Here is a 10928-nt window from a genome sequence, read left to right on the forward strand (position 1 = left end):
TATGGGTTGCACCTCATTGTAAAGAAAAGAAAATTTCTCACCTCTGGACAAGTAAACAACATATAAATGGAGAAAAGATTGAAGTATTCAAAGACATCATTTTTCTCAGCTTAACCATCAACACTCATGGAAGCAGCAGTCAAGAAATCAAACTCTGTATTGCTTTAGAGAAGTCTGCTGCACAAGACCTCTTTAAAGTGTTGAAGAACAAAGAGTCAGTTTGAAGACTAAGGTGTACCTGATCCCAGGCCATGTTATTTTCAATAACCTCATGTGCATGTGAAAGTTGGGCAGCGAATAAGGATGTCTGTAGAAGAATTGATGCACTGGAGTTGTGATGTTGGAAAAGAATATTAAAATTACCACAGACGGCCAAAAGAAGAAACCAATTTGTGTTGGAAGAAGTATATCCGGAGTGCTCCTTGGAAGCCAGGACTTCGTCCCTTACACTTCAGACAGATTATCAGAAGGGAATATTCCCTGAAGAAGGATATCATGTTTGGTACAATGGAGGGTCAGCAAAAAAGAGGAAGACCCCCAAGGAGATAGATTGGCACAGTGGCAGCAGCAATACACTCAAATGTAATGATTTTGAGTTTGGCGCAGGATGGGGCAGTGTTTCATTCTGTTGTGCATAGGGTCGCTATGAGTCAGTACCAACTTGATGGCACCTAACAACAATAACAAATAATATGAGGTTTTAGAGTAGAAGAGCACAGTGTGTTTAGCATTGTTGTTATGTGCCGTCGAGTCGGTTCCGACCCATAGTGATCCCGTACAGGGTTTCTGAGGCTGTAATCTTTATGGGAACAGAAAGCCTCCTCTTTCTCCCACGGAGTGGCTGGTAGTTTCAAACTGCATGTTTAGCATTATAGATGAAAAACCCTATGCATTGTATTATGAAACTTCAAAACACTGAACTACAGTAAACAATATAGATATGCAGATGAAAAATGCATAGGAAGTTAAACAACAAACAACAAAAAAAAGATATTGACTTCCAGGGGCGGAGAAGAAGTAATTGTGGTATGCCCCAAGACTGAACATTTTTACAGCATTTTATCATAATCTTACATTGAATATTGATCTAACTAAATATATGAGGACCATAGGAGGAACAGGAAAGATGGAGATAGTATGATGTAATAGCCTCATTTTTTGTAGTGTGAAGTCAATACAAAGCTTAAAGTTGACATGAAGAAATAATGTAAGTATGCTTTTTAGTGGTGTGTTGTTTAATGGACATAGTATAACTACACATAAAATACAAGAGCCTGTTCCTATGTGTGCATCCTCTCCGTTTGATCAATAATCTTTATGGGGCAAAAATCTAGTAAGGAAGGTGGGATTATAGAACTGAAATAGGCCAGAGGCTGTACTATCCCACATTTACTATCCTGATGTCATCAAGGTTTGCCTTTTTTCTGTCTCACTCCACACCTTCTATAATTACCATACTTGGGGCCCTCAGAAGTGAGAAAAAGGTAACCTGTTGTTTACATGCTGCTGCTCTTAAGTTTTATGCCATTTCCACCTACTTTTTGTTTAGATTTGGAGCATCTCAAGTTGGAAGACCACATGCAGTACAGGAATTCCACTCTTCTGGATAGCAGTAAAGCAGTAGCAATAGAAAAGGCACCACAGTTTTCAAACCTCTCTGCCATTTTAGGTGAGTTTCCACAGTTTTTTGGGGTTTTTTTCCTAATTCTTGTTGTTGTTAGGTGCCATCAAGTCGGTACTGACTCATAGCGACTTATGCACAACTGTACGAAACACTGTCAGGTCCTGGGCCAACTTCACAATTGCTGCCGTGTTCGAGCCCATTGATGCTGCCACTTTGCCAATCCATGTCGCTGGGGGTCTTCCTTTTTTTCTCTGACTCTCCACCTTACCAAACATGATATCCTTCTCCAGCAACTGGTCCCTCCTGACAATATGTCAGAAGTGTGAGACACGAAGTCTGGCCATCATGGCTTCCAAGGAGCACTCTGGCTGCACTTCTTCCAACACCGATCTGTTGGTTCTTTTGGCAGCCTATGGCACTTTAAATATTCTCCTCCAACACCATAACTCATGCATCAATTCTTCTACGGTCTTCCTTATTCACTGTCCAGCTTTCACATGCATATGAGGTTATTGAAAATACCATGGCTTGGGTCAGGCGCACCTTAGTCCTCAAGCTGACATCTTTGCCTTTCAACACTTTAAAAAGGTCTTGTGCAGCAGATTTGCCTAATGCGTCATTTGATTACTTGACTGCTGCTTCCATGAGTGTTGTTAATTGATCCAAGAAGAATGTTCTCATTCTATGTTGCACACAGTTTATTTTTTTCCCTTCAATGATTTCTAAGGTAATTTTAGCAATTAGGATTACCTTTGGCTATAAATAATATCTGACTGGCACCTAAAAAACAATAGCTTCTTAAAAATTAACTTAACTCATTTTATACTTACAAAAAAAGCTGCAAAAATATGTCTCACCCAGGTTTCCCTAATGTTCACATCTTACATAACCAGAGTACAATGATCAGAACCAGAAAATTAACATCCATAATTGTAATCATTGCAATGAAACCAAGTATGAATCGTTGAATTATAAAACTGATGATCTGCCCTGTAAGCCTTCATTCAATTCACAATAAAAACTTAAAAAAAAATTAATATCCATATTATACTACAGCTTTTCAACTAATGCTCTTTTCTGTTTCAAATTCCTGTCTAGAATCTCACATTGCATTTGTTATTTCTACCTAGTGAACTGCAATCTATAACAGTTCCTCCGTCTTTTCTTGTCTTTCATAATCTTGATCCTTTTGAAGAATATCAATCCGTTTTTGTAAACTGTGCCTCACTTTGAGTTTGTCAGGTATTTTCTCATTATTGGAATGAGGTTATGGTAAGACTACTATAAACATTGTGTTGTATCCTTTTCAATGTGTGGCGTCAAGGGGTTCCTGATGACAGTATGTCTTCCTGCTTGTAGTATTGAACTTCATCTATAGGTTAAGGTGGTGCCTGCTAAGTTCTCCACCGTAAAGTTACTGTTTTCCTGTTGATATTTAGGAAACCATACCTCGAGAGTCTGAAAATTATGTTGTCTTCAAACATCCTTTCACAATTTTAGCAGCCATCAGAAGATACTGACTACCACATTTATTGCTATGATGTTTAATGGTGATTTTTCAAAAAATCTTGCTCTTTCCTTCTATATATCTGTTGGAATTCTACTGTAAATTAAATCTTTTTTATTCTGTTTGATTATTTACATTAGGAGGAATGCATGTACCTTTATGTTATTCTGTGAGTTGAAAGGAATCCTCATGGTGCAGTAGACTAAGTGTTGAGCTTAGTTAACCTCAAGGTTAGTAGTTCAAACCCACCAACTGCACTGTGGGAGAAAGATGAAGCTATCTGTTACCATAAAGAGTTAGTCTCAGAAACCCTAAGGAGCAATTCTACTTTATCCTTTAGGGTTGCTATGAGTCAGGATCAACGAAATAGCAGTGGGTTTGGTTTTTGGTTTTCAAAGAGCATTTGCTCTGCTGGCATTCTGGTTAAAGCACTTAGCTGCTAACCAAAAGGTTAGCAGTTTGAATCCACCAGGTGCTTCACAAGAAAAAGATGTGACAATCTGCTGCCAAAAAAAAAATGCTGCTGTTGTGAAGTGCCATCAAGTCAGTTCCAACTCATAGCGATCCTGTATAGGATTTCTGAGGAGCAGCTTGTGGGCTTGAACTAGATACCTTATATTTCGAAGTTCAGTGCTAATCCTACAGTGCTAGATTTCCAGCCTTGGAAATCCTCTGAGGCAGTTCTACTCTGTTCTTTAATGATCACTATGAGTTGGAATTGATGTGATGGCAACAGATGTTCTTTTTGTTTTGTATTATTTTTTGTTTATGTGTGAACCATTACTATGGAGCTCAGAGTCATATCTATATAAAATGATATTATCAAAAAAATATCCCTTCAACCTTGCTACCCTTACCCTATGCCCTCTTCTTTCTACCCTTTTCGTACTCACCCCATTGTCTTTAATTTCTGGTTTAGCCTTCCTTTGTTTCTTTTGAACAAATGAGCAGATACTTGTGTATTTTCTTAAATCCTTTTCTTTCTTACTAGAAGGGTGTAGATATACTCTTTTTTTATTTTGCTTTTTGTCACTTAGCAATTTATATTGGCAATCACTCCATCATTTTTTAGAGATCCTCCTAATTTTTTATACAGCTGAGAAGTATTCCTCTCTCCTATGAATTTGGCATTAGAGTTTTCCTCTTACAAACAGTTCTGAAATGAAAAAACTTATGCTATTTATTTTCATATTATTGGAGGTTTATCTTCCAGTTAAGGAGCTGTGGCACAATGAATGGTTAAATGTTCCACTGCAACTGAGAATGGTCAGTGATTTAAACTCACCTTGGGAGAAAAGATCTGGTAATTTGCTCCCATAAATATTGACAACTAGGAAACTCTTTGGGGCAGTTCCACTCCATTCTATAAGGTTTCTATGAGTCTGAATCAACTCAGCAGCACACAACAACAATATCTTCACAGTAGATTCATGGAAATGGTATTGTTGGACCAAAAGGTAAGTAGATGTACAATTTGGTTAGGTGTTGCCAAATTTCCTCCAGAAGAATTGTACCACCAATGTATAAGAGTTACCATAGCCTCACCAACAGAATGTGATATATATGTGTGTGTGTGTATGTATATATATGTTGTTGTTAAGTGCCATTGAGTTGGTTCTGACCTGTATAGCAACCCTGTATAGGGTTTCTGAGGTTATAAATCTTTATGGGAGCAGAAAGCCTCATCTTTCTCCCACAGAACCACTGGTAGTTTCAAACTTCTGACCTTGAGGTTAGCAGCCTGACATGTAGCCACTATGCTACCAGAACTCCATATATATATATTTACTTTTTATTGTGAATTGAGTGAAGGTTTTCATAGGAGATCATCTTTTGGTCTCTCACTGTCTGGAGGAAAGAAGAGTGATGAAAACTGAAAATGCTTGAAAACAGTTAGTCCAGTGGACTAACAGACCATGGGAAAATCAGTCTTCATGACCCTGGGATCAGAAGAACTAGATGGTGCTTGGCTACTACTATCAACTGCTCTGAAAGGGATCACATTAGAAGGTCTTGGATAGAGGAGGAGAACATTTGTAATAAAACTAAAAATCATAAAAAAGGCTAGGCATACTGGTCAGAAACAGACTAGGAGAATCTCCATACTATGGCCCTTGGTCACCCTTCAGGTCTATAGTTGAACTCACCACCATGGCTCCACTTTCAGCTAAGCAATAGATACGTACATAAGAGGGAGAACAATAGTAGTGAGGGTCCCACATCATAGAATAGTCAACCATTCAAGATAAAATAAGTAATATTTACTTAAGGACAAAGGAGATGGGGAAAGAAGGAAGAATGGAAATAAGAAACACAGGGAGAAAGTGAGATAAACATTGTTACATTGAGAGGGTTGCAATTCAGATGAAACGAAGTATATGATGTATTGAATGTAAAATGGAAGAGTTATATGATGACATCAAGAGCATCTTAGAGGATGAAAGCATAAGGTTATTAAGAAGACAAGAAAGAGGAGAAAGACTAAAATGGATGTCAAAAGAGTCTCTGAAACTTGCTGTCCAGCATAGAGATGCTAAAGCAAATGGAAGAAATGAGGAGGTAAAACAGCTGAGTAGAAATTTTCAAAGGGCAGCTGGAGAAGACAAAGTCAAATATTATCATGAAATGTGCAAACAACTGAAGTTAGAAAATCTAAAGGGAAGAACATGCTCAGCATTTCTCAAACTGAGGGAACTGAAGAAAAAATTCAACCCTTTACTTGAAATATTGAAGGATTCTATGGGCAAAATATTGAATGATGCAGAAAGCATCAAAAGAAAGTGAAAGGAATACATAGAGACACTTCCCCAAAAAAGAATGGTCAATGCCCAACCATTTCAAGAGGTAGTATATGGTCAAGAGCCGCCAATGATACTGAAGGAAGAAGTCCAAAATGCACTGATGGCATTGGCAAAGAACAAGTCTCTGGAAATTGGTGGAATACAAATTGAAATATTTCAACAAACTGATGCAGCACTGGAGGCATTCACTAATCTATGCCAAGAAATTTGGAAGATAGTTACCTGGCCAATTGATTGGAAGAGATGCATTGTTGTTACCCATTCCAAAGAAAGATGACCCAATGGAATGAGGAAATTATCAGACAATATAATTAATATTGCATACAAGTTAAATTTTGCTAAATATGATTGCAAAACAACTGCAACAATACATTGAAAGGAACTGCGAGAGGTTCAAGCTAGATTAAGAAGAGGAGACGAGGACGTGGAATGAGGAATCTAATGGCCAACATCAGATGGATTTTAGCTGAAAGCAGAGAATACCAGAAAGATGTTGACCTGTGCTTTATTGACTATGCAAAGACTTTCAGTTATGTGAATCATGACAATCTATGGTCAACATTGAGGAGAATGAGTATTCCAGAACACGTAATTGTGCTCATGAGGATTCTGTATACTGGCCAAGAGGCAGTTGTTCGAAGAAAATATTAAATGGTTGAAATTAGTAAAGATGTGCGCCAAGGTTGTATTCTTTCACTATACTTATGCAGTCTTTATGCTTAGCCAATAATTTGAGAAATTAAGCTGGATTATATGAAGGAAAATGTGCCATTAGGTTTAGGGGAAAACTCATTAACAACGTGTAATATGCAAATGATACAGCCTTGCTTGCTGGAAGCAAAAAGGACTCAAAATACTTACTGATGAAGATCAAAGACCACAGGTTTCGGTATGTGTTATACCTCAATGTAAAAAAAAAAAAAAAAGGTGAAAGTCCTTGCCACTGGATCAATAAATAACACCAAGGTAAGTGGAGAAAAGATTGAAGTTGACAAGGACTTCATTCTTTTTGGATCAACCATCAACACTCATTGAAGCAGCAGTCAAGAAATCAAACCACGTATTGCATTAGGCAAATCTGTTACACAAGACCTCTTTAAAGTGTTGAAGAGAAAAGATGTCAGTTTGAGGACTTGGGTACACCTGACCCAAGACATGGTATTTTCAATAACCTCATATGCATGTGAAAGTTGGACATTGAATAAAAAAGACCATAGAAGAATTGATGCATTTGAGTTCAGATGTCGGAGGAGAATATTGAAAGTACCTTGAGATACCAAAGGAACAAACAAATCTGTGTTGGAAGAATTACAGCCAGAATGCTCCTTAGAACCAGTATGGTGAGACTTTGTCTCTTATACTTCAGATATATTATCCAGAGTAACCAGAACCTGGAGAAGCACATTTCTAGGTAAAGTGGAGGGTCACCAAAAAAGAGGAAAACCCCCAATAAGATGGATTGGCACAATGGCAGTAGCAGTGGGCTCAAGTGTAGCAACAATTGTGAGGTTGATGCAGGACTGGCCAATGGATCCGCTCTGTTGTGCATATGGTTGCTATGGGTCGATACTGACTCGTCGGCACCTAACAACAACTATAACACCAACATCTTAGGCTCTTTCTTTTTGATACCAAGCTTGTTAGCTGGTTGCTTCATAGTTGTAAGATGATTGCTAAAACTTCCAGGCATTACAATCATGTTACAGTCAGGAAGGATGAGCAAGGGCAGTATCCGCCCTGTACATACTTCTCTTTTTACCAGAGGAGCAAATGCTCCCCTAGAAGTTTTCCAACAGATTTCTAATTAGGTCTAATTACTAGAAAAATGGGTCATGGAGAGAGGTATGGAGTTGAATATTGTCAGTCATCCTATCAGAACCTGTCACATTAAGCAAGGGAATACCAGCCAAAAAAAATAAGTGTTGGGTTGGACTCTCTGATAGGAGAGTTGACAGCTGTCTGAATGATTATATTTTAATGTTTGAGACTTTGCCTACTATATTACATTTAATTTGACAACTCCTTTGCTGAATGAAATACAGTACCCAAAGAAGTACTTATCTCTTTAGCGAGTTTGATTAGATTCTTATTAGATGCAGATAAAACTTGATCCAGGGTCTGAAGTCATTTCAGTAGGATCCAGTTCCCTCTCAGCTCAGGATCCTTTTTTGTGTATTAACATTCTCATTCAAGCTCCTTTCATAGACTTCTCTAGTTCCACAATTTTCTAGTACTCACAGCTTCAAATTCAATTTAAAAAAGGAGTTTCTCTTTCCCAACTATTTGACTAAAAGTTCAGGGACCTGCATATTGACTTAATTAGTCCATATGTCTATCATTCCATACTCTTCCCGCTTTGAGTTGGAAGCTATGCCTGGGCTGCTAATGCCCAGTCAGCAATTCAAACCCACCAGCCACTTCATGGGAGAAAGGATAGTCTGTTCCCATAGAGATTTTCCATCTCAGAAACCCTATATAGGGTCACTAAGAATCACAATTGACTCCGTAGTGGTGAGTTTGGTTTGGGTGTTTTTTAAATTTTATTTTAAGCAAAATCAGAGGCCAGATGCTGGATGATAAGTGATGCTGTAGCCCTTTTCATATTCAGAGCTTCCCTCTCAAGGTAATGCTTTGTAGTGATTGGGAGACACCATTCATTTTACTTTCTTTAACTGTTGGCATTTTTTATTCTAATGTAAAGAATATTGTAGCTGCTAAGGGTTATAACTTCTTGAAAAGACTACTCTCATGATTCTTTGTATTCCTAGTATACCTGAGCGTATCTTAGTGTACCGGAAGCAGTTAAATGCTGGCTGGCACACATTCTCCTCATTAATCGATCGACTGATATACATATCTTTATATTTGGTATCATTGCTGGACAAAGAATCATGAAACCCAGGCTTAAATTCCAATTATCCAGCTATTAGGTTTGTAACTTGATCAGTTATTTTTTTTCTAATATGCAAAATTGGGAAAAGTTGGTCTATCTGCCTGACAAGATAGTTATACATATTAAGTGATATAATAAATATAAAATACTTAGAAAATTACAAAAAGCTATCCAAATATAAATGACAGATTCTGGTATCTCATAAAATATGCAACAATTTTGGTTTACTTTGGTACTTTGACTGACTGGCACTTAAATTAGAAGTATTTTCAACCAGTACAAAAAGGAAGCTGCAACTATCACAGTGTATTTTATGGGAAATATTTTTGCCTAGAGTAATTTTAGCTTCTAGTCTATCTTTGAATTATATTTCTAATAGATTGTTTGTTTTTTTCTTTCCTAGGTGCATCTTCAGAAGACTATCAGAAATGCCACAAAAGAACGTAAGAACGAAAATTTTTCAAGCTGTACTTTTGAAAATTCTTGAGTTCTAATAGTTACACGTTGTAAAGTGCTGTTGAGTCTGTTCTGATTCATAGTAACCCTGTGTAGAGTTTCTGAGAAGTGGCTGGTGGATTTGAACCACCAATCTTATGGTCCAGTGCTTATCCTACAACTTTACACCAGGACTCCAACAGTTATATAGCAGGTTGTTGTTGTTGTTGTTAAGTGCCATCGAGTCGGTTCTGACCCATAGCGACCCTGAACAGGGTTTCCGAGGGTGTAAATCTTTACGGGAGTAGAAAGCCTCATCTTTCTCCCGCGGAGCAGCTGGTAGTTTCGAACCGCTGACCTTAAGGTTCACAGCCCGATTCGTAACCACTACGCTACCAGAGCTCCTTATATAGCAGGTACATAGGTATATAGTTATATATTGATAAGTGCTATCAAGTTGGTTTCCACACATAACAACCCTGCGTAGGGTTTTCAAGGAGCATCTGGTGAGTTTGAACTGTCAACCCAGTGCTTATCCTATAGCACCACACCAGGAGTCCATATAGTTATATAGCAGTTATGATTGTCAGCATATAAGCACTTCATTCAGTATTTGCTTATTTAGCTTACTCAGTATTAATTGAGTAATTTTCTGGTTGCTGAAGAAATGACAGCAAACAAACTTGGTTAAAAAAAAATCTCTGTCCTCATTGTGTTCTCATCCTTTTTAATATAAGAAAACTTTTCATTGTGAATTGAGTAAAGGTGTACAGAAAAGATCATCAACTGTACATTCAACAAACTATACACTTTGTTTCCTTTCAGTGATTACAATCCCTTTCTTGCAACATTTATTCTGCTTCCTCCCTGTGGTTCCTATTCCACCCACCTTCCCATCCCTTCACAACTTTGTCCTTAGGAAAATGTTGCCTTTTTGATTCTGAATGATTGACCATTCCATGGTGAGTACATCTTACTAATAGTGTTGTCCCCCACTATAAAGGTATCTACGCTTTACTGAAAATTGGGCTATGAGACTGAGTTCCTTTCTAGACCTGAAGGGTGCTAGAAGGCCAAAGTCTCACGTTATCTCATTCTCTTTATGGCCTGTAAACCCAGTCTTTTTATTACTATTATTAGATACTTTTAAGTTTTGTTCCACATTTTCGCCCACTCTAGCTGAGGCCTTCTAATGTGATCACTTTCAGAGAAGTTGGTAGTGATAGCCAGGTATCATCTAGTTCTTCTGGTCTCAGTCATGAAGACTGATGTTCACATGTTCCATTAGTCCCTTGGAATAATTTATTCCAAGGGTCTTCACTTCTTATCATTTCTTCTTCTGCACATGGAGAGATCAATAGCTGCTGTACCTTAGTCGGCTGCTCTTGAGCTTTTAAAAAATTCCAGATAATACTCACCAAAGTAAGATGTAGAATATTTGCTTTGTGGACTATGTTATACCAATTGACCATGGACTATGGTCCTGAACCTCCAGGCCCAGCATATTATTGCCTTAAGAACTCTAATAACATCTAGAAAGTTTTCATCATTTTATCTGTTGTATACTCCATCACATTCATAGTGTATTTTTGAGGGAAAGGGGGATATTCAATGTACAAATATCCTCTTTCAAACTAGTATATGTTTGTCATATATATATATATATAT

General features: G+C 37.7%; 1 protein-coding gene across 1 annotated transcript in view; it reads left to right on the forward strand.

Annotated features, from left to right (window-relative positions):
* Window positions 1–10928, forward strand: part of LOC102832054 (uncharacterized protein DDB_G0271670-like) — a 130196-nt gene that overhangs the window by 32064 nt on the left and 87204 nt on the right. Inside the window, exons 5-6 of the mRNA XM_006872947.1 lie at window positions 1550–1669; window positions 9229–9268. Coding sequence (XP_006873009.1) covers window positions 1550–1669; window positions 9229–9268 — 160 coding nt within the window. The remainder of the gene's footprint in view (window positions 1–1549; window positions 1670–9228; window positions 9269–10928) is intronic.

Source organism: Chrysochloris asiatica, unplaced genomic scaffold, assembly GCF_000296735.1.
Source record: "Chrysochloris asiatica unplaced genomic scaffold, ChrAsi1.0 scaffold00215, whole genome shotgun sequence".
In the NCBI taxonomy this organism is placed as follows: Eukaryota; Metazoa; Chordata; class Mammalia; order Afrosoricida; family Chrysochloridae; genus Chrysochloris; species Chrysochloris asiatica.